The 24,012-nt window shown below is 39.5% G+C and overlaps 1 protein-coding gene across 2 annotated transcripts in view; it reads left to right on the top strand.

Moving 5' to 3' along the window:
• Positions 1 to 227: 227 nt before the first annotated feature.
• Ranbp9 (RAN binding protein 9) overlaps positions 228 to 24,012 on the top strand; it is an 85,335-nt gene continuing 61,550 nt past the window's right edge. Inside the window, exons 1-2 of one of the 2 annotated variants that reach the window (XM_078020549.1) lie at positions 228 to 931; positions 15,416 to 15,527. In XM_078020549.1, coding sequence (XP_077876675.1) covers positions 364 to 931; positions 15,416 to 15,527 — 680 coding nt within the window. In that variant the 5' untranslated portion in view covers positions 228 to 363. Of the gene's footprint in view, positions 932 to 1,033; positions 1,218 to 15,415; positions 15,528 to 24,012 lie in introns of those variants that run through there. The other variant, XM_005329128.4, reaches the window with a different exon arrangement.

The raw sequence follows: 24,012 nt of genomic DNA, 5'->3' as shown, positions 1-24,012 counted from the left end.
CGCAGCGTCTCGCGCCGGCCGCCAGCCCGCCCGCCCGCCCGCCGGGAAGCCGCCGCGAGAGCAGCGGCCGCCAGCGCGCCTTCCCGCCCGCGTCCCCGCGCCGCCTCCGCCCCCGCCGCCTCGTCCCCGGGCCGCGCGCCCGCGCTCCGGCCAACGTTCTCTCGGGGCCGCCCGGCCCGCCGCCCGCTCCCGCGCCTCTGTGCCCCCAACCGCCGCGCTCTCCCGGGCGCGCGGCCCGCCGCCTGCTTCCGGGGCGGGCGGACTGGGCGCCTGGTGCCGGCGGCCGCAGCGACAGCGCCCCCGGGAAGCAGAGGAGGAAGGAGAGAAGAGGTGGAGGTGGCCGCAGGCTGAGTCGCGGCCGGGATGTCCGGGCAGCCGCCGCCGCCGCCGCCGCCGCAGCAGCAGCAGCAGCAACAACAACAACAGCAGCAGCAGCAGCTGCCGCCGCCGCCGCCGCCGGCCGTGGCCCCGGTCTCCGGAGTCGTCCTACCCGCGCCCCCGGCCGTCAGCGCCGGCTCCTCTCCGGCCGGCTCGCCCGGCGGCGGCGGCGGCTTGGGAGCCGCGGCGGCCGCCCTGCTTCTCCACCCGCCGCCGCCGCCGCCGCCCCCGGCCACCGCGGCTCCGCCGCCCCCGCCCGCCGCGGCGGCCGCCCCCGCCAGCGCGCCCCCTGCGCCCCCGGGCCTGGCGGCCGGCCCCAGTCCCGCCGCGGGCGCCCCGGCTCCAGCCCTGGCGGCGGGCAGCAGCGCCGCGGCCCCCTTCCCGCACGGCGACTCTGCCCTCAACGAGCAGGAGAAGGAGCTGCAGCGCCGGCTGAAGCGCCTCTACCCGGCCGTGGACGAGCAGGAGACGCCGCTGCCGCGGTCCTGGAGCCCGAAGGACAAGTTCAGCTACATCGGCCTGTCTCAGAACAACCTGCGGGTGCACTACAAAGGTACGGCGTGCGGCCGCGGTGGGAGCGGGGCGCCGACCCGACGTGTCCGGCCGCCGCCTGCGCCGCGCTCGGCCCGCCCCCGACCCCCGCCCGCGCGCGGGCGCCCTGGGAGCCGACTGGCCGCCCGACCTGCCGCCTCGCGGGTGGGCGCCGGGTCCCGCGGAAGGTCCCAGGGTGCGGGGCGAGGACAGAGTGCCCCGGGTGGGGAGGAGCCGGGGCCCTAGGCCCAAGCAGGACGCCTTGGGGAGCTCGGCTGGTCGGGGCGCACCTGGCTTTCCGATCCTCGGTGAGATACGTCTCGGGGCTTGCAGGGAGAAGCTAGGGACTGGAGTTGGGTTACATTGTTCTCCAGGTGGTGGGTCAGGCGCTCTCGCCTCCGTAGGGGGACGCGAGGCACGATTCCGAGGTACGTTTTGTAATTAAGGGAGAGCAGGGATGTATGGGGGGAGGAGTGATCAGTGGAGGATTTTGTCCAAAATTAGGCCAGAGATTGTCTAGGGGGACAAAAGGACAAGGGGCACAAGTTTGCCACAATCTGCCCTGCTAAAAGCAACTGGAAGGCTCAGAGAGAAACCTCAGTGGCAGCATTTTCTTAGGGGAGCAGAAACCTCTCTCCAGACTGGAAATTCCCAATATTTCCGGGTTGGTATTAGGTGAAGTATTGTTGAAAATAGGATTTTTTTTTTAAATGTGCGGTTTAGTATTTTAGAGAAAATTGGCTTGTGTTTTACATTTGCCATTAAAAAAAGAAAAAACGCAAACCAACCACCTTTGGCTTGTGCCCCCCCCCAACCTCTCCTAGGTTAAAACAAAGCTTTATAAGAGAATACATTGCAATGGGGATTTTTGAAATGTATTGCAGATTAGTGGTATGCGTCAAGTTTACTTGTGGAAAAAGAGAAAAGGAGGAGAAAAAAAAAATTCAGTGTATCAGTTTTTCTGGAAACAAATCCAGTGTTTCAGGCCCCAAACGTGAAGCAGGAGCAGGAGCGTTTACATTCTAAGCAGCCTCGTTTTGATTGGCTACAAAGCAGCTTCTTCCTCTGATCCTAGTGGCATGCATGTAGAGGGTATAAACAACCTTGATAAAAGTATACAGGACTGAAATTTGAGAAGAACCTTGATAAGTTACTATTTAATCGGAAAGGAGAATGGCAACAGATGTGTACTCAATTATTTGGCTGGAAAGAATCGCTCACAAAAATGGGCCTTGCTGAACAGTCCTCCTTTTTAATCCTTGCCATAGATCCAAAGAAGCGCTTTCAATTTTGAAAGTTTTCATAATTGAATGTTATATTTCTTCATTTAAACAACTACGAATTTCAAAATAGTTGATCTTTGTTTTCTCTCATGTTAGAAGATTTTGTTAATTTCCTTATGAAGCATTACTTAAATCATGTTTTTAAATTTGGACAGTGTTGTGTTATGAAGTGTTTACTTCTAATCTGGCTCATCAACTTGCTTTTGTTAGACTTGACAAAACTTTGTCATTTTAAATTAATAATTGATGGTGCAAAATAAGCCTTTAAAACCAGAGGCAGTATATACGAAAGATTACTGAAGAAAGAATTTAGCTTCCAGGGTCTTGCAGAATTTGTGATTGTAGGTTTGTTTCAAGACAGCATCTCTTGAGTAATGTGGGAGTTGAACTGGATGGTTGGTAAGGAAATTTCCAGTTCTGAATTTCTGTGCTGAGATTTGTGATTACAGTTTATTTATCTCTGTAACAGGCTTTGATTAGTTGTATGAACTTCTTTTACATAAAATTAATGATTTGGGTCAGAGGAAAGTGCATGGTTATGTGAAATTGGTTGGAGTTTGGAATATTTATAACACTGCTGTCTCAATTATTTTTCCCGTTGACCTTTTTTATTGCTTTCTGTTGTGTAATACTAGATTCACTTTCTGGAAGCATCACTCGCTTATAAACATAAACCATTACTTCTGGAAACAGATTTTGTTGTTTGTCATCCTTGTTTTTTCTCCTCTTCTGGTTTCTCTTTGTCTCTCCCTTGTCACAGACAGTCTTTCTTTTCCCCCCTTTCCTCTTGTTGGTATTTTAGAGTCTCTTGCTGTGTGCTTTCTGTTACTGTTATTTTTCTCTGTCTTCTGAGAGCACTTCACCAAATATAGTGGGCAAGTAACCTAGTAGCAAAGGGAAAGTATTATAGGTAGTGGATGGTAAAACTTTGAAATCACAAAATAAGAGTGGATTTTTATTTAATTTTATCATTGTACTCATTGATTTTATCTAAGCATTACAAAACTTAAAAAAATTATATTGGATATTTTTGCATATTCCAGAATTTGAAAAAAATCATAATTGTTTTCCAGAATTATAGATTTCCCTTACTACCTTTGAAATTGAAGTATCTTGGTTTCTTTTGCTCTGAACGTGTTCTGTGTTTAAGATTTTTTTCTTTTAAATTGGAATTGCTGCTTTTGAAAGCAGTATTGTTCCATAAATGATTTGAAGGGATTAATGCAAAACAATGCCACATGCATGGTTGGATTGCAGAAGAGTAGCAGGGTGTGTGTAGAGGGGTGCATGGTAAGAGTTTTGTAAAAGACCTTTTGCTTAGCACACACTGACTATGGAAATGCCCAGGAATAGCCCCTCTTATTTTAAAAATTCTTCTCAGTGTTGAATACTCAAGTGACAGGTTTTTTTAGACTTAGGGTTTTCTTGTCTCTGTGTGTAGTGTGTGTGTGAGGATTGAACCCAGGGCCTTGCACATACTAGGCAAGCATGAATATGACAATGGATTCAATTAGCCTAAATGTTTTAATTACAGATTGCTTCTCTCTCTCTCTCTCTTAATTGCTTCCCTCTCCCCCCCCCCTCCGTAACTGGGGTTGGAAGTGGGAGGCTGATCCACTGAGCCACATCCCCAGTCCTTTTTATTTTTTTGAGACAAGTACCTGCTAAGTTGCTGAGGCAGGCTTTGTACTTGTGTTCCTCCTGCCTCAGCCTCTTGAGCCACTGGGATTATAGGTGTGTACCACCATGCCCAGCTAGATTACATTTTTATAGTTTTCAAATTATTCAGATACTTTACAGAGAATTATGATACATACTGGGCAAGATTATGGAATTGTAATTTTAAATTTGTCGAAGTGGGAGCACCTGTAGGTTAGATTTTTTTCCCCAGCCATAAGCCAGGATTGAAACTAATTTTACTGATTATAAATTCAGTACTTTCTTCTATACCATATTGTTGCCTTTTTCAGTTTGTGCGGGACCTAATTAATCAAATAGGTGATCACATAGAGACTTTTGAGAAGAATAATTTGAGATTAAAAGTACTCTAGGGCAGAAAAGATAATGGAGTACCCCGGAGTGGTGGCTCTTGCCACTTTGCTCAGGAGGATTGCAAGTTCAAAGGGAGCCTCAGCAATTTAGCAAGGCCTTGAGCAACTTAGGGGGAGACCCTGTCTCAAAAAAAAAAAAAAAAAGAAGGGTGGGGGTGTCAGGAACGTGACCCATTGGTTAAGTGAATCTGGGTTCAATCCCTAGTACTAAATAAATAAATAAATACATGAAAAAAAATAACTGGGAGACTGATGCCTCACAAAGGTTCAGACACCTTAATTTTACCGAGTTAGGATAGCTTAGGAGAAATGCCAGAGAACTGAAATTTGGTAGGGAAGTAATGAAACAGTGAATTACATTTTTAATTGAAGCATTTTTTAACAGTATCTAGCAAAATACGTTGAATTTTAATGTGCCCAACTCCTCCTAGTCATTAGTTGTTAACACTTCCTAAATATAATTGTGTAATTTTTTACCTTAAGGTTGAACAAATATTTCAACAAATGCTTGCTTGTCTACAAGTACAAATATCTGTTACGAACTTACAGTGGTGATGCAGAAATGTTTCTTAAAATAAAGGAATTTAAATATCAAACCATGCTCTTCCCAGGGAATCCTTTGCCAAAATTTTAGGAAATTAGCTTTAAAAATGCCACTTGGTAACTACAACTGAAGCAAGTGACTGTAATAATTGATTGAGCAATTGCTGTAAGGCAAAGAGTTCTGGGCATCTTGTATGCATGTCTTTCTCACTGCTTATTCTTTCTCTCATTTATCTAATAAACTTTTAGTGAATGTTCACATAGTGCCAGGTTCTGGGCACTCAGATGAGAGATACTGCCTTTGAATTCACTGACTCAAAGGGCATAAAATGTAGCAGTGAGGGAAGTGTTAAAAGAGTGCTATGGAAGATAGGAGGAGCATCAAACCCAGATGGGAATGAAGATAGTTAGGGACAGCTTCTTGGAGGTTCAGTAGGTGTAGGGAAGAAGAGGGGCTGGGTGAAGGGAAAACAAAAGCACAGAGGAGAGGGTTATGTTTTGTTTGCTTTACAGGCAATTTTGAGTTGTTGGAATTTAGTGTGTAACAAGGTCTGAGAAAAGATTGAGTATTTTATTGAGCTTAGATGGAATTCTGTAGGAGATGGGGAAGTCATTATACACACACACACCGGTGGTTCTGGGAATTGAACCTAGGGCTTTGTGCATGCAAGGCAAGCATTCTACCAACAGAGCTATATCCCCAGCCCATCATCAAAGAATTTTAAGTAGGAAGTGACTGGTTCACATTTTCATTTTTGTCACATTGCACAACTGATTGGAAGGTAGATTCAAGGGGTACAAGACAGGAAGTAACAAACTCACTTAAAAGACTTTTGTGTTAGACCATGTTAGAAATAAGGTCCTCTACTTGGTCTGTGGTAGGGTAGAGAAGAGCAGGTATTTGTGAGATAAAGGTAGAAGTGAGAGGGTATGAGGAATAATGGAGAGAAATCAAGAGTGATGTTTTTGGGTTTGTAGCTCTGTTAGTTCTGGCAGTGAACCATGAATCAAGTAATTACTTTGAAGAAGTTAGTTAAATTTGGAGATAAATAAAAATGGGAATCTTAACTCTTGATCAGTCTTCATGGAAACTAGAAGAAGCTACAAAAACAAGCCTTGTGAACAGGTCTTCTAGAATTAAGGGGATTTTTAAGTGCTCTCAGCAACTGGAATTCATGACTTTTTATTTTAGGTTGAGGTGACTCAGCAACAGTTGCAAATTTCTGGTTTTCTTCTCTTTTCTCTACTGATTTATCTTTTCCTTCCCATTTTACATTCCTGAGAGTTTTATCAGATTGGCCTAGCCAATCATCATCATTCTCAGTTGGGCAGAACTTTTCATTTCATGTTGTGGTGTGTATTGGTGGCCTTCAGATCAGGTGCTGACCTGTGTGAGTCATCTGGGGTGTGAGGGTAGTTAACGCACATTATCCTCCTGGCACTTGAATTATCTGGGCTCTGTTTATTTCAGTAGGGACAGTGTATGAGACATTTTCTACTAGGGAGGGTTGGCAGATGCTTGAATTTCCCCCAATCTTGGTAGAGAGGTCGAGGTCATGACTGATTTAGGGGTCACCTCTGGGTGGTAGATGCACTGGAGTGTGTTGAGTGAGAAAAGCTGTGAGCTGAAACTGGAGCCCTGAGCAGCCACACCACTGGAAGACTGGATGGAGCCCAAGAAGAAATAGATGAGAGAGGTACCTGGGTGGCAAGGAGAGTAGTGTCCCAGAAGCTCAGCAAGGGAGGTGGCCTGTAGTGTCCAGTGCAGCGATAGGTATAGTGGTATACGCACAACTTTGTTCTGGAATTGGAAATCAGATCTTTGTAACTTAGGGAGGGCAGTTTGAACTGATTTGATGGGGACAAAACCAGCTTTTAGTGGACTGAAACAAAACAGAAGGACTAAATAGGATGTCACCATAGATTACTCTTGAGAAATACAGATGGAAGAACAGATTAGGCAGAACCTAGAGGAGGTGGAGGTTGAGACATGTTTTTACCCCCTTCAGTTTTTAACAACTGATAGTGGATTTACATTTTAGCTGAGAGTTAGCTTCTGATGACAGTATATAAGGTGGAAATCCCACACAATCAGTTATCCTTAAAATCCCTTTGGAAAGTATAGTCAGAAAGTCATACCATTCTTTTTTATTTTTTTTAATAACTGCATTTTATTTATTTTTATGTGGAGCTGAGGATGGAACCCAGTTCCTCACCTGCTCTAGGCAAGTGCTCTACCACTGAGCTGCAATCCCAGCCCCCTGGTTTGTTTGTTTCTTAGGTAATGTATGACAGCAGAATGCATTTTGATTTATTATATACAATTGCAGCACAACTTTTCATTTGTCTGGTTGTACCTGATGTAGCTGTAGTGTCGACCATATGTGCAGTCATACATGTACCTAGGGTAATGATGGCTATCTCATTCCACCATCTTTCCTGCACCCCCCTTCCCCTCCCTCCCCTTTGCTCCATTTTTCCCATGCTCCCCCACAATCACTCTTAAGTCACTCTTTTTTTTTTTTTGACTGTGTGGGTAAAACTGATGTTAAAATGAGAACATATTAGTCCAAGTTGTGATGTTCCAGTAAATGTATACAAAATTTAATATTAAAAAAGTAGATAATAGCAGTACCTGGTTTTTACAACCTTCAAGTTAAAAAAAAGAATTCATTGTATTTATCACCAACTTCAGTACATTACTGGCAATGATTTATAACACAGAGGGATAGGACTTTGTGAAAGGTGTATGCGTTTTTGGGACATTCAGCTCTTCCAGGTTGAGGGGAAAGGGGAAGAAATTGAAGAGGATGAAGCTTGGGGGCTGAGGTAGTGAGGGCTGGGAGACAGATGAGTGTTTCCAGAGCACAGGATAGTTAGTCTTGGAGAGGAGAGGATGTTCTGTTTCTCTGATAATAGTGGAAGAGGTGAAGACTTGGGGCGGGGGAGGGGGGGGACGACAGAGACCATTTGTAGTAGGATAGTGGAGAGTTGAATATCATCCTATCTAATGGCATATCATTTTCTTTTAAAATTTTTTTTGTGTGATTGTAGTGGAAAGAATGCCTTTATTTTGTTTATTTTTATATGGTGCTGAGGATCAAACCCAGTGCCTCATGCATGTTAGGCAAGCGCTCTACCATTGAGCCCCAGCCCCTGCCCCCTACCATTTTTTTGATAAAACAGACTCGCTGAATTTGAGTAGAGGACTTATAGCTTCAAGTGAATGGTGAAAATGCAGACTAGCCATTGCTAGAGATGGAGAACAAGCTGACTGAGGTTTTCTGAAAATACTGTAGGTATCCCTGGGAGAGTCTGGGTGACATCATTTGATCATAATGGTTGTTTGCAAGATTGTTGGTCTTTATTCAGTGCAGGTCAGCTGTCTAGTGCAGGAGTAGGGGAGGTAGCTTATAATGTTCATGAAACACTATAGTTTTGCTGGTTGAGTGGGATGGAAAGAGAGGCATATGGGGGAAATCAAGGTATTTGAGAGCTTTTATGTGATTCCCAGATAGCGTATTCCAGGAAAAAGGGAGGGAAAATCACAAAAAAAGATTCAGGGAATTGGAGTTAATGTGATTTTTTTTTTTTTTTTTTTTAATTGGACTCAGGGCACTCCAACACTGAACCACATCCCCAGCCCTGTTTTGTATTTTATTTGGAGAAAGGGTCTCACTGAGTTGCTTAGCACCTTGCTTTTGCTGAGCCTGGCTTTGAACTACTAATCTTCCTGTCTCAGCCTCTGGAGCCCATGGGATTACAAGTGTGCACCACCATGCCCCGAATGCCTGTGATTTTGATGAGGAAGTATAGAGTGGGGTCTTCAAAAAGAGTAGGGAACAGGAAGATAGAGGCATTTCTACTTTAATGCCATAAATGCGTTGCTGGGCAAAGCACATTTTTCCACACAACTGTGTGCTAAAAATAACAGGACTTATAGGAAAATTGGGGCTGGGCAGCCACTTAAAGCCTATGGAACTTTGTGACCGTTAACCAGAGCACTACAAAAATTACAGTCCTAATAAACTACAAGCCCAGTTAAAATTTCCACTGGCATTTATGCCCAGTATCACAGGTGATTTTTTTCAGCCTTAGACTCTGGATCTTGGGCTTCCTTCTTCAAGATGTGTGTGGTGGTAGTTTAATTGAAATGAAAATATGACTCGGGTAGCTTTTTATTTCCTCCATTTCCTTTTTTGCTAAATAGAACATCCATATGTATTAGAATGGCTAAAACTGGAAAAGCAACCTGATAGTGCCAATTGCTGGTGAGGATGCAGAGCAACAGGAATTCCCATTCCTTGCTTGTGGAAATGCATAGCAGCACAGCAGTTACATTGGAAAATGGTTTGGCAGTTCCCAACTAAACTAAACATATTTTTTTCCCTGTTTTTTTTTTTCCACATTTTTTTTCTTATTGGTGCATCAGACTTGTACATGATAATGTATTTGTTGTTAAATTATTTGTGCATGCACACAATATAACCATATAACTTGGCCAATAATAGCTAAACATACTGGTAACCATATGATCCAACATTTGCACTCCTAGGTATTTACCCAAGCCATCTGAGAACTTATGCCCACATAGAAACTTGCATGTGAATGTTTTCGGGGATGTTGTTTTGTGGTGCTGGGGATTGAACTCAGGGCTTTGAATATGCTGGGCAAGCACTTTAGCACTGGGCTACATTCCCAGCCCTGTATGCGAATGTTTATAGCAACATTTTATAATCACTAAAAACTATAAACAACCAAGGTATCTTTCAGTTATTGATGAATGGGCAGACAAATACATTCACACAATGGAATATTACCAGTGATTAAAAAAAAAGAGCTATCAAGTCATGCAAAGATGTGTCTGATCTAAAATGCATATTGCCAAATGAAAGAAGCCAGTCTAAAAAGGCTAGGTACTGGGCTGGGGTTGTGGCTTAGTGGTAGAGCTCTGGCCTGGCATGTGCAGGGCCCTGGGTTTGATCCTTGGCACCGCAAATAAATAAACAAACAAACAAACAAACAAACAAATAAATAAATAAGTGTTGTGTCCAACGACAACTTAAAAAAAAAAAAGGCTAGGTACTCTAATTTGAATTATCCTGGAAAAGGCAAAACTATAGAGAATAAAAAGATGAATGGTTGTTGGGGAGGGGTTGGTGGAATAGACAAAACACAGGATATTCTTAGAGCAGTGAAAGTATTCTGTATGATCCTGTAATCATGGATCCCTGACAGTATTTCTGTGTTGAGCCCATAGAACTTAGGACAAAGAGTGAACCATAATATGTGCAAGTAAAATCATTTAGGACCCGGGTGTGGTGACACATGCCTGCTGTCCCAGTGACTTGTGAGGCCGAGGCAGGAGGATTGCAGTTTGAGGTCAGCCCAGGCAATTTAGTGAGACCTTGTCTCAATATAAAAATGGTAAAGCAATTGAATCCTAAATTCAATCCCAGTTTTTTAAAAAAAGTCTTTTAAGAGGGGAAAATCTCAGGATAGATTGTTACAAAATGTAACAAAATAATTTAACTCATTACAAATATATGAAGGAAAGGGAAGGGAGGTATTGACTTTAAGTAAGTAATTTGGAAATAAATGGAGTCTAAAAGTTAAGGGAGAATGGATCACCTAAACATTGAACTTTAGTTGATAAAGTTGTATGCTATGGCAATTTGGCAATATGGGCTGACAGTTCTGATACTGCTTGCAATACATGTATACTGGAATGATTTAATTGAACAAATGGATGTGCAAATGATGGGAGCCAGTTTTCTCACCATTGGGGTGGGATTTACAGATAAGCAAGAGGAGGAAGTTGGAATTAACCATGAGGTAATAATGAATTAGAATTGGAAACATTAGTATGAACTCATACTTGGCTTAAGGATGTTTACATGTAGAAGCATAGATTATATGTATGTGCACTGGTTCACATGTTTCCCATATGTTTCCTTGGCTTTTGTCAAGAAGAGGGCCTGGAATTGGTGACACTCCAGGAAAGGTAAGTACAACTAGTAACTATATCTTAGGTTCTAATACTGTTTTTCAGTAAAAGAAGGCAGAACTTCTTGGAGAAATGGCCTATTCTAGGATAGGGGCAAGAAAAACAGAGGATGAGCCTCCAGCATCACTTAGTGCCAGAAAGTCATAAAAACAAAAAACATAATGGGGGTAATGTTCTAAACGATGGCGGAGCTGAACAAAAAGCTCCAAATAGTCAAAGCTGGAAATGTTTGAGCAACAAAATAAAGTAATATTAATTTATAGCCTAAAGTGTAAAATTAATATACATGAAATACATGAATCCCTACTGATTAATAAAATTCCTTAGCACCTTTTATAGGTACTGCTTGAATTTTGTGCAGATGGCTTAACATTGTGGTTAAATTTAGCATTTCCTGAAGCACTATAGACATATACTTCAATAGGAATCCCAGTTCTTTTTGCTTAGGGCCTTTATATATATATTGCTAAGTTTTTATTTTTAATTCATTAATATATTAGGAAAAGCTGTTATGAAGCAGATGACTATTATACTAGCACTATTCCCATATTTATCAAGTGCAGGTGAGCTAATTTGTATTCAAGAAATGTCTTGTAGCAGAATAAATCATATTAGAATTTAATATTTCTGCAGTGAAATAGTTTCAGGTGATGTCAGAATCCAGAGTGTGGCTGCAGGAAGGAATAAATGAAGTTAGAGTAGAAATCGGTGGTAATAAAGAGGCCCAGTAATTAAAAAGCAGAAACAATAGTCACAAAAATAAGTATCAGTGTGTCACAGTTGTATAGGAGAGAATGTTGCCGTGAGGGCATGTAGGAAGTAGGTTAGACCAAGTCAGTGAGGTTAGAGAAAGACTATTTAGGAAGGAAAGCTTAAGCTGAGATGTAAAGATGAGGAGGATCCTGCCGGGCTCAGAAGGAAGGGTGGAGCTTTCCAGGCACTGTCTGCTCATGGCTAGAACTGAAAATAGGGCGGGTGAGGAGGTGGAGGAAAGTGTAGAGAGAGGGTGAGCTCAGAAGCGGATTTTAGGAAGTAAGTCTTTTACCTAGGCCAAAGAGGAGGCTTTGGAGGAAATTCTAGTTGTTATAAGGGTTGGGGATTCATGGAAGACTGGTTGGTTTCCAGAAAGCCACTGTGTGGCCGCATGTTGGAGAGTGGAGAAATAGACTGAATGAAAATTACTAACCTTGCTAGCCTCGGGGTTTTGTTTGAAGCAGTACATTAACATTAACATTGAAGAAGTTGTGGTTTAAAAGTTTAAACTTTGGTAGTGTGAAGTTGTTTTTTAACCACAGAATTTAAACTAATACTTCAGCTGATGAACATTATTAAAATAAGTCATACACTTCTGATATTACTAGTCTCATCTGAGAAATAGCATGAATCCTAATTTTAATTTTACATCTAAACTTACTTTTTCCTCTCTGCTTTTTGTTTTGTTTTGTTTTGTTTTTGGTACTGAGCATTGAGCCCAGGGGTGCTTTACCAACTGAGCTACATCCCCAGCCCATTTTTTTTATTTTGAGACAAGGCCTTGCTAAATTGCTGAGGCCTACCTTGAATTTGTAATCCTCCTGCCTCAGCCTCCTGAGTCACTGGGATTACAGGCATGTGTCACCACTCTCAACTTCCCTCTGTCTTTTTACATTTAAATTTTACTTTACAAATGAAGCATTCTTTTTTTTATATACTTATTTTTCACTTGGGCACAACATTTTATTTATTTATTTTTATGAGGCTAGGCGAGCACTGTACTGCTGAACCACAAGTCCAGCCCCAAGCATTCTTTTCTTTTTTTTTTTTTTTTTTTTTTTTTTTTTAAAGAGAGAGTGAGAGAGGGGAGAGATAGAGAGAATTTTTAATATTTATTTTTTAGTTCTCTGCAGACACAACATCTTTGTTGGTATGTGGTGCTGAGGATCGAACCCGGGCCGCACGCATGCCAGGCGAGCGCGCTACCGCTTGAGCCACATCCCCAGCCCCCCAAGCATTCTTTTCAATTTTCACATTTATAGAACTTTTCTATAATGTCTTAGTAAACCATAATAATAATAAAAAAAGGATCCTTGAAGATTTAAGGTTATGTGGTACTTCATCATTTTTGCATAATGGAAAAGTATATGGGATTTTAATCCATGCATGCATTTTTAATGTGTGATTTTACCAATTGGGCATGTTGTATAATCTCTATAATGTTCTCATTTAAAAAAATTTAGGCTAAATAATATTATTTCACAAATATTGAAGGAGAAAAATTCATACAGAATCACCTATCACTCACCTATCACTGAGAGATAGTTTGCCCTCAAATATTAATTTTCTTTCTCTTACCGTAGAAGTATCAAGAATAGGAGATGGTGATGAATATGAAGTGATCCCAGAATGCTCAGTGAAACTAAATCCTTCCTGTGGGCTCAGAGCTCATGGTAGCTCAGGCTTCTTGAATTAAAATCCCTGGACAAACCTTGGTTGGAATTCTCACTCAGCAGTCTGACCGTGGCAGTTTTCCTCATCTTCCCTTGGTTTCCTTAGTTTGGAACGATGATATGTGGTACTTTTCCCTGTGGGGTTGTTTTAATATTAAATGAGTTAGTAAATATAAGGTTCTTAGAACGGTGCCTTTCACACAGTATTAACTATGTTAACTATTATTTTTTTTATTAAGTATATCTTGACATTATTGTACCTTGGAAGTTTTGGTTGCTGCCTTCAAAGTGGAAATAACAAAAATCAGCCAAAACAAATAGTAAAATCTAGTTGATTTAGGACTTTGGTTAGGTTCTGTTTATTCAGCATGAGAGCTTATTTCTGCCCATAACAAATTTTTCATGATAATTAAAGGAGTGGCTGAGTTCATTCAGTTTCCTCTGGGCTCACATGTACTAATTTGCATTGCAAGCATAAACTTAACTGTTTAATGATAGGGTATCATTAGTAATTTGGCAAAGTGTGTGGTAAGGGAAGATATGATCTCATTTGTGTGTGATGGTTATTGTGTATCTTAGTATATGCATTTTGACCTAAATAAGGAATTAAGTTTTAAAACAATCATGGTGAAATTGAGAAAAATTCTCCTGTCCTCGAAAGTCATTTTATAGTATGAGTGAAAAATTATAATAGCAAGTTCGTATTGAGGGAAGCATAATCTAACCAGAACAGTTGAATAATGAGAATATTGTTTCTCATAGAGTCCCTTTGAAGATGTGGAGACTTGTGTCACACTCTTTCAATGCTTTGTGGCATGCTACTTCAACTTCTGTCTTTATTCTTACGCTGTTTGATCCACATATTTTCTCTTGCTAACTTGATTTTGTTCACATGCTACCTTCCAAGATAATTCGTATCTTGAGTATGAGGTAGGGGATGTGGTTGTGAAAAGGGAAACCTTCTGGGATTAGAATTGAACTACTTTAGGGGTTGGAGATGTGGCTCAAGCGGTAGCGCGCTCGCCTGGTATGCGTCGACCCGGGTTCGATCCTCAGCACCACATACCAACAAAGATGTTGTGTCCGCCAAGAACTGAAAAATAAATATTAAAAATTCTCTCTCTCTCTCTCTCTCTCTCTCTCTCTCTCTCTCTCTCTCTCTCTCTCTCTCTCTCTCTCTCTCCTCTCTCACTCTCTTTAAAAAAAAAAAAAGAATTGAACTACTTTAAAAAGCTTAAAAGCCATTATCTAAAATGTCAATAATGACAGCCTCATTTCCTTTCTTAAAGAAAACAAGATGTAACAATAGGGCTGGGGTTGCAGCTCAGTGGTAGAGCACTTGCCTTGCATGCCTAAGGCACTGGGTTCAATCCTCAGCACCACATAAAAATAAATAAAATAAAAATATTGTGTCCATCTACAACTAACCATATATATATATATGTTATATATATATATACACATACATATATACCCACACATATAAAGATGTAACAATACATTTTTCAATATTTTTCCTGATCAATTTTTATGACTCAGCTTTTGGACAGAATTAATGGCAAGAATATATAAAAAAACAAAATCATAAATTCTTAGCAGTAAGAATTCTGTTTTCATTACTCTAATTGTATAAAATTTCACTTGAAACTGTATTGTGATATAGATGCTTCTGGTTTAAAAAGGTAGATCATTTTGTCAAAGAGTGTAGAAGAATTTTATTTATTTTTTTTCAATGTGGTCTATCCTTTGGGAAGTTAAGGTGGGAAGATTGATAGTTCCAGGCCAACCTTAGCAATTTAGTAAGACCCTGTCTCAGAATAAAAATTAAAAAGGGCAGAGGATGTAGCTCAGTGGTAAGGCACCCTTGGATTCAGTCCCCAGGACTGGCGGAAAGAACTTTGTTCATATGTAGTCTATGCTAAAATACTTAATTTAATCTTCATGAAATGCTATTAGGTCCAATGTGTTCAGAGTCTGAAATCTTAAAAAACTTGTAATAGCATGAAGAGTTCTTCAGAAAACTTGGGCTGTTTTGCATGTTGGATTAATTGTGCTGGTAAATATTAAGTCTGATTATTTGAACTGATGGGAGCAGAAATTAAGTATCATTTCTGAAACCTTATTTGTTCCTGAATTGTTAAGATTATCATTTGAATATCTTTTTTGATTTTTTTTTTCTTTCTGTTTCACATGCAGGTCATGGGAAAACCCCAAAAGATGCAGCATCAGTTAGAGCCACGCATCCAATACCAGCAGCCTGTGGAATTTATTATTTTGAAGTAAAAATTGTCAGTAAGGGAAGAGATGGGTAAGTAAATTTTAGTGGGAAAAATAATTTGCTATTCTTTCTTTCTTTTAAATAAATAATCCAAATCAGATAAGGGTGAAGTGGTATCTTTTTTTTAGTTGTTGATAGACTTTTATTTATCTATATATATGGTGCTGAGAGTTGAACCCAGTGCCTCACACATGCCGGGCAAGTGCGCTTCCCCTGAGTCCCAGCCCCTAATTTGCTATTCTTGGGTAATTATTTTTGTTTTGATCTATAGTGTTTGATATAATTGGAAGGAAAGTTGTAATCTTGGGAAATTTTGGTACTTGGACAAGTGGAATCTGAATATTTCAGTGTAACAGATATGATCTATTTCTGCTTAAATACTAGTTGAAACCAAAGCTTGAGTTTGTGGTTTTAAATGAGTTTTTCTGGTAGGTTTGTTATTAAAATGGAGAAGATGGGTTTAAACAATAGAGGGACAATAACTCTATTCTTTTTTTTTTAAATATTCTTTTAGTTGTAGATGGATTCGATACCTTTATTTTATTTATTTATTTTTATGTGGTGCTGAGGTTCGAACCCACTGCCTCACACATGCTAGGCAGGAGCTCTACTACTGAGCCATGATTCATCCTTATCACTTTTCTTACACTGCCTGTTTTCTGAATTCTGCTGAGAAGTTACATCTTCTAAAAGTGAGGTATCAAAGCCAGTAGGTGATTTGTAGGTATTTTACAGGGCAGGGGGCTTAGAATTTTATGTTTTGCTTGGGAAATGTGTTTTGCATGCTCTCGATTGAAAGATTATCCCCAGGGTTAGTATGTGCTTTAGAAGCTTATAAAGTAAGGACTGGGAGTGTAAGCTCACTGGTAGAGCACACGCAAGAGGCTCTGGGTTTGATCCTAGCACCGAAAAGGAAAGTTTCCCAATGAGAACTTCCTGGTAGATCCTTGAATCAACTTTTATCATTCATTGCTTTTTGACTTGAGATAGGTGTTTGATGTGTATGTGCCAATGAGAAATTCACTTAGGAGGACTATTAAAAATATTTTGGGCCTTACCTTAAAAATTCCTAAATTGTATTTTTTGGAAGTAGAGTTTAGGCAAGATGAGCATTTTGAGAACACTCCATGAGGAATTTTAGGGTATATCCTTGACTAAGAACTAATTATCTACATTGGGCATGGTGGTGCATGCCTATTATCCTGGAGGTGCATTCCTGTTATTCTGGAGGCCAAGGCAGGAGGGCCCCAAGTTCAAGGCCTCAGCAGCTTAAGCAAGACCATCTCAAAATAAAACACACACACAAAAAGACTGGGTTATATAGCTCAGTGAGTTCAATCTATAGTACCACCAAAAAAAAAAAAAAAAAAGTCATCTGATCATTTGGAGCTATTGGATCCATCCTCCATCCTGTACTAACTTCGTTATGGTATAGGGTCATTTTTCAGCAACCAAGATAAAGCTTTTGGGTTTTGTGGGTAAGTTGACATGTATTTGAAGCCAGTCATTAACTAATCTCTCTTAGTAATACTGCTGTGTCTGACAAAATAGGTGTATCCAATATATGATTCTTACTTTATTTGCTCAATATACTCAGTGTCAACAGTATGAAAGGTAAAAGTGAAACCTTGGAATACAATGCTAGCTTTTTATTTATCTGCCTAAATTTTTCCAGAATGTTCAAATCAAAGATGAAATCAGAGATTCTAAGGAAAATGGTTGAGAGGTCCCAGATTAAAATAGGTCCATGTTTGTAACCATTTCTAGCTTTACAGCTGTATCCTGAGTAAGCCAGTTCTTTCTGTACTTCAAATTGTATCAGCTCTGTAATGCAGGAGTTGCTCAGGATGATTCCTAGGTTTCTCTTTATCTTTCACTGTACTTAACACTGTCTTTGCATGATCTTGACCTTGTATTGTCGGCTGCAAATACCCTCATGAGTCTCAAATCTAATGCTACATCTCAGATTATTTTCTTGAGCTCCAGACAAGTACATCTACCCAGATGTTTCCATTTGAATGTCCCATAGGTACTTAAATTTAGCTTGTTAAAATATTTTTCTTAAATCAAGTTAGTGGTTTCACTGTTGCTAAAAACTTGAGAATTTCTAATCATTTTCACTGCCTGTCCTGTAGTCAGGTCTTGGTAATTTATCTTCTGAATAACTGAGGTGATTGGTTATTGGCTGCCCCAGTTGCTTCCTGTTTATAATTTTTGTCAGTGTTCTAATACAGAATTAAGCAAGGCATGGTGTTGCATACCTGTAATCCTAGAGGCTCAGGAGGCAGGAGGATCACAAGTTCAAGGCCATCTTCATCAATTTAGCAAGGTCCTATCCAGCTGAGATCCTGTCTCAAAACCAAAAATGGCTGGGGATGTTAATGAGTTATAAAGCACTCTTGGGTTCAATCCCCACTACCAAGAAAAAACCAGAAAAACAAATTGACTGGGGATTGAACCCAGGGCTTTTTGAATTTGAGGCAAGTACTTTGATGCTGAGCAACATCTCAGCCCTCTCTTTCTCTTTTTTGAGATTATTTGTAATATCTGTGATTTTAATGCTAAAATCTGGAATTTCTTAGTGTTTTTTTTTTAAAGATGTGAATAGCTACTGCATTATTTTTCAGTCTTATCTTTTTTGTAACTAACCAGCATCCCTCAACCTCCCTTTTTCTTTATTTTAAAAATTAGATGTATTTTAGTTTTGGTGTGCAGTTTTTTTTAAACAAATATGTACTGTCTTGTAACCACCACCACAGTTAATATGTAGAGCAGGTCCATCACCCTTTGTACAGAGTGATTGGTGTTCTGTTTCTATACTTTAGCCATTTCTAGAATGGCATATAAATGGTGTCATACAGTATTTAGCCTTTTAATTCAGGCACTTGTCCCTTACAACAGTCTTTATTACTGATTGTGTGGATGAGTGAGTCAGTTTGCTTATATAATCCCTAATTGAAGAACAGTTTTTGGCAATTACAAATATAGCCACTGTCAATGTGTATGTAGGGGTTTTTGTAGAAACATACATTTTCACTTCACTTGGGTGAAATGAAGCTAGGAATGAAATTGCTACATCATAGTTAATTGTATTTTTAACTTTATAAGAAACTGAAATAGTATTGTAATGTGGCTTTACTAGAATGCATTTCCATGAGGAATGTTTGACAGTTCCTTTGTTGCTTTGCCTTCTTAACAGCACTCAGGGGCTGGGGATGTGGCTCAAGCGGTAGCACGCTCGCCTGGCATGCGTGCGGCCCGGGTTCGATCCTCAGCACCACATACCAACAAAGATGTTGTGTCCGCCGAGAACTAAAAAATAAATATTAAAAAAATTCTCTCTCTTTCTCTCTCCTCTCTCTCTCTTAAAAAAAAAAAAAGCACTTAGTCAGGTTTTGTTTGTTCTGTTTTTATTTTTAAGCTATCATATAAATACCTAGTGATTTCTTTTTGTGGTTACTATGGTTTTAATTTAGTTCCCTAATGATTAATAAGGTTCGAGAATCCCTAATTCTCACTTGCCCTTCACCTATAAGGTACTGCTTACATTCTTTGATTGCATACGATGGTTCATATTTCTAGTTCTGTGTGAGTGCACTTTCTTTCCTCCTTGTGTTCACCTTGTCTTGCCCTTGTTTCATTGGCCAGGTTAGTCACAAGTTTTAGGCTAGTTTTCAAGTTCTAGTGTAGCAGTACTTTTTTGTGGCACTTTGCCTTTCCCAAAATAATAGTTTCTTTTCTATGCCTCCTGTACAGTTTGGGCAGACTGATCGTAATATTTATACTGTTTTAATTGTCTGATGATACATCAAGGGTAGGGACTATTTTACATGTCTGTATCTTCATTTATTATAGCTAGCATTCAGTTGAATTAAAAAATTTATAAGGAGGAGTACCTATTTCTTGTATTCCTCAGAAAACTTATTTCTTTGGTCAGATTCCACTTATGTGTCTTGTAAATTTGTTGAATACAGTTCTAGGCCAGACAAATTGGGTTTGAAAGGGAAGAACAATTATTATTATTTTTTTTAAAGCAACTCTCATTACTAATTTTGGCCAATTAGTATCTTTCTGTCAAAGTATTTACCCTGCCCCTTTGGTATTGGGGATTGAATCCAGAGGCATTTTACCACTGAACTTCATCCCTAGCTCCAAGAAGAGTCTTTCTGTAGACATATTGAACTATATCAAACGATTTAAATATTGCTTTCTAAAATCCCAATATCTTTATAAAGAATGTACCAGAAAGAACAGCCATTAATCACTTTTTGTTTACAATGATGTATGCTCATCTGAAAGTTTTTTTTTTAACTTAATTTAAAATTGAATTTTTAAAAAAACATTGTATTTATCCAAGATTGGCACAGGTATATAAATATTTGAATCCAATATCTCAGTTTTTTAGAAAATTGTCTGTTATTGACAACAGGTTTCCCCATGAAATAGCAGGCCTTGAGTATGAACTGCCTCTTTCAGCACAGTGAAAGAAAACAGAAGGGGCTGATATTACTATATTATGTGCTTGAAAAGACTTGATTTATTCTGCCATATGCATTATTTCTTGGTCTGCTGTGGAAAATTAGGAACATGACTGTGATGATTGTTACTTGTATTTATTTGTTTCCTAGAAAATAAAGCTTACAGGAAGTTTGTTTTATTGGGTGAAAGAATACACTGAATATAATTTGTGTTTATTCAACAAAATAAGCTTAATTTAATAGGGTAGAATAGCCTGTCAAAATTTTGTAACTAATTTAAAAGTAAGTTTCTAATGCATTTCACAACAAATTAAATTGACTTATCTTCATGACTTTTTAAGGAGATATATTTAAAGGGTATACATTTACTTTGTATGTTTAAAGGGTATACATTTACTTTGTGTTCTTACTGGTGATCAGTGTTCTTACTAGTGATTGCTGGTAAAATGAATTTCCAAAAAAGTTTGTGTCTACTTTCATTAAACTTTTAAATTATACACACTAATAGAGGCAGTGGAGATGCTTTCAATTCTACATGTAATTTATTAAAAGTTTTTATTTAAAAATTTTTACAACTATTTATTCTGAGTGATATTTTTAGTTCTTTAAACAATACTGATGTCATTCTTTGACAGTGATTCAGGAAGAGCTGGTGTGTAATTCTCTCTGTTCTGTTCTTAAATTCTTCTGCTGATAATGATATGCTCCTTTTCATAATGTTTCTTGTATGTCTGCTTTCTAGGTTATTTTTTGGGAGGAGTAGAAAAGAAGTGAAGACATTTCTTCCTAGCTAGCTTTAAAAAGCTCTAAAAAACTTATTGTTGGCAGTAAGCAGCAAATGGAAGCTCACAGATGATCTTTATTCTAAGTAAGCAGTATATTTGTTAATTTAACAAATATTTGTTAAACATATTGCATTGTCAGTAGCTGAGTAAGTATAAGAAAGATTTCATTCATGTCTGTTTTAGGACAGAGTGAAATGTCAGAGGATCTGACATTTAGTAGAAACTCAGCAAATGCGTTGACTAATATCAAACATAGCACTTACTTGTAAGATACAGTGGTGCTGGGCAGGGAGCAGATAGCCTTATAACTTTAGATTAAGACATCACATGCTGAATGCTATAAGATTGAGCTCATGAACGAGAGAACCGAGGAGAGTTCTGGCTCAAGGTAGCAATTTGTGAAGGAAGTAGTATTGGATAGACCTTATAGAATAAGAATTTAAGAGACTCCATTGTGGAAAAATAGAGATGAAATAGTGGCTGGAATAGTCTCAGTAGTGGGTGGCACTGTATGGCCTTGGGAGAGGTATGTAGTTCAGTGTTACTGATGGAGATTATAATGGGTTACAGAAGTAAAAATTGAATTGCAATTAGATATTAGAGAGCATTAATTGTAATTCTAGGGGGGAACACTCAGAGTAGGAGGGAGGCTTCCATTTTGAGGAAAGAAGTGATAGGATGTGTGAGTTAGATAGTACTGAGTGGGAATTAGGGAAAGGATATTGTATGCCCTGGCAGCCTGTAGGGTGGCTAAAAGTTGGAGTTAGGTAGGAAGCTGTTGTTTAGGGATGGATTATGATAGAGATTTAAAACAAAATAGGGCTGGGGACCTAACTCAGTGGTAGAACACTTGGCCTACCAGCATTCCTGAAGCCCTGGGTTTGATCCCCAGTACAATGCACAAAGAGAGAGAGAGAGAGGAGGGAAAAAAGGGGAAGTTTCATTTGTTGATGTGCCAGATACTGTGGTAAGAATTTAGGATGATAGAAACATAAAGTCCCTATCTTCAGAAGTTTGCAGGTAAGAAGGGAAGTGAAAATGTAAGTAAATAATGAAATCCAGTTTCAGATATGTAGTAATAGACATGTGAACAAACCAGGGAAGAATTAAGGGCGAGGCACCAACTAACTGGAAGATGGAATGGTGTTGAGGGAAGGCTTTCACTGAGAGCTTAGGTGAAGTTACACCAGAGGACTAGTTAAACCCAGGCCTCTGGTTTCCCTGTTCTTTGTCACCGTTTTTTCCTCCTTAGGCTTATTTGTTTCTTGGGTATCCTGCCTGAGATAGTATGCGCTTTTAAGGTAAACACCTGTTTTGGAACCTACATAGCTATTATTGTTGAGAAATATAATGCAGATTTCAGACTTGGCCCTGCCACTCACTAGTTCTACGATTTTGTGCTTTTCAGCAAACTTTCAGTCTCATATGTTAAAAAAAAAAAGAAAAAGGAAATACTGGTATCAACCTCGTGGAACTAAACTAAATAAATCATTAATAATTAAATATTTTATTAGAGAGCCTGTTGCAGATCAGACTCAGGCTATCATTGCTGCAAGCCCGAGCCTGTGGAGAGCCAGATGATAGTCTAGAGAGGTCCAGGAGGGATTTCTCATGCTAATGAGCGTTACTTTTTATCCTTCAGGTGCTGGTTCTAAGCCAGGGAATAATATAGTTGGATTTGCATTTTCTGAGGATAATATGGAAATAGGTGGAGAATTAGGCCAAGAAGACCAGATAGTTTAGTGTAATCATAAATTGATGGTTTAATCTGTGTAGTGGGTTAGTGAGGCTATTAACTTCAGTCACACACATCATTTAATGCCTGGGATATTGTCTTAGAAGTGTGTTGTTAGGTAACTTGGTCATTGTGTGAACATCACAGAGTACTTGGACAAACCAAATTGGCTATGGCCTCATTCAGTGACATGTATTTGTGGTGTTTGTTGTTGATCAACACACTGTTATAAGGTACTTTACTGTATTTAGGATTTTAAACCCTGCAAAGCTTGATTAGGAAGTGGGAGTGGCAGAGGTGGCTGATAATAGAGGATGACATCCAGGTTTCTGGCTTAGATGACTTATGGTGATGTGATATGACTAAACAAAATAGAAAATGCTGGAGGGAAGTGGATCTTTTAAAATTGATGATGAGAACAATGTCTGAAGTGCTGTGGAATATCCAGATGGTTGTTAATGAGGCTGTGACTTAAGAGAGAGAGAGAGAGGGGGGGGGGGAGCGCGCGCGTGGGATTAGTCGAGACCAGAGCTGAAGGTAGATTGGAGCAATGAGAATTTACATTGATAGGAACATCTGAGAATGTACCATTAAAAAAAGAATAGGCCTAGATGGACATCTGAAGCACCACCTTTAAAGGTTATCCAGGAGGGAATCTAGCTAAGGATCTGAAGAGGAGTGGGTGGAGAGTTGGAAGGCAGGTCCTAGTGAGTACTGTGTACCCAAAGCTAAGGAGGTCAGTTCAGATGACTGCCAAGTGTCTGCTTGTGTGTAGTTCAGGAAGTTGTTAGTTCTTGTGAGGGCAGTTTCCTTAAACCTAGGACGAAAGCAGGTACAAGTTAGGTTCAAGTTAGAGGTAAGGGATGGAGATAATCTGCCAGTGGACTGAGTAGCTGTGTTGCTATTGTGGGAAATAATTACAATTCATTTGCCAATTTGAAGATTTGAAAATTACAGGAAAAAATGTGAATAAGAAAACTGTCTATAATTTGGTATAATTAATCACTAACACATCTACTTGTTTTCTTCCAGTTTTTAAATATGCACTTATATTTTAAGTGGTTATATTCTTATAGGTTTTTGCACCTTGTGTTTAGTATTGTTTTATTTATATGTACTTATTACTGTATATTTCTTGCATAGTTAAAGCGTTTTCCTATGAGATTAAAAGCTCTGAATATCTCTTGTGTTTTGGCTATGGCACATCCATTGCTATTGTTCTGTTGTTGATTATTTAGGTTGTTTCTAACTCTTTCACTATTCTCAATAATTCTTATTCAGGGGCTGGGATCGCTCAGTGCCAGAACATATCCATAGCATATGTGAGGAACTGGGTTCAATCCTTAGCACCACAGTAAAAACAAACAAACAAACAAACAAATAAATAAATAAAATAAAGGTATGCTGTCATCTACAACTCAAAAAAAATTTTAAAAATAATTCTTATTCATGAAATCAGTTTCTTTTTCCATAGTAAAGAATCCTCAAAGTTGAATTTTTGGGTTCAAGAGAAAGAG

The sequence above is a fragment of the Ictidomys tridecemlineatus genome, chromosome 8 (assembly GCF_052094955.1).
Source record: "Ictidomys tridecemlineatus isolate mIctTri1 chromosome 8, mIctTri1.hap1, whole genome shotgun sequence".
Taxonomy (NCBI): Eukaryota; Metazoa; Chordata; class Mammalia; order Rodentia; family Sciuridae; genus Ictidomys; species Ictidomys tridecemlineatus.
Note: the sequence above shows the minus strand (reverse complement) of the source record. Positions and strands in the feature narration are given on the sequence as shown.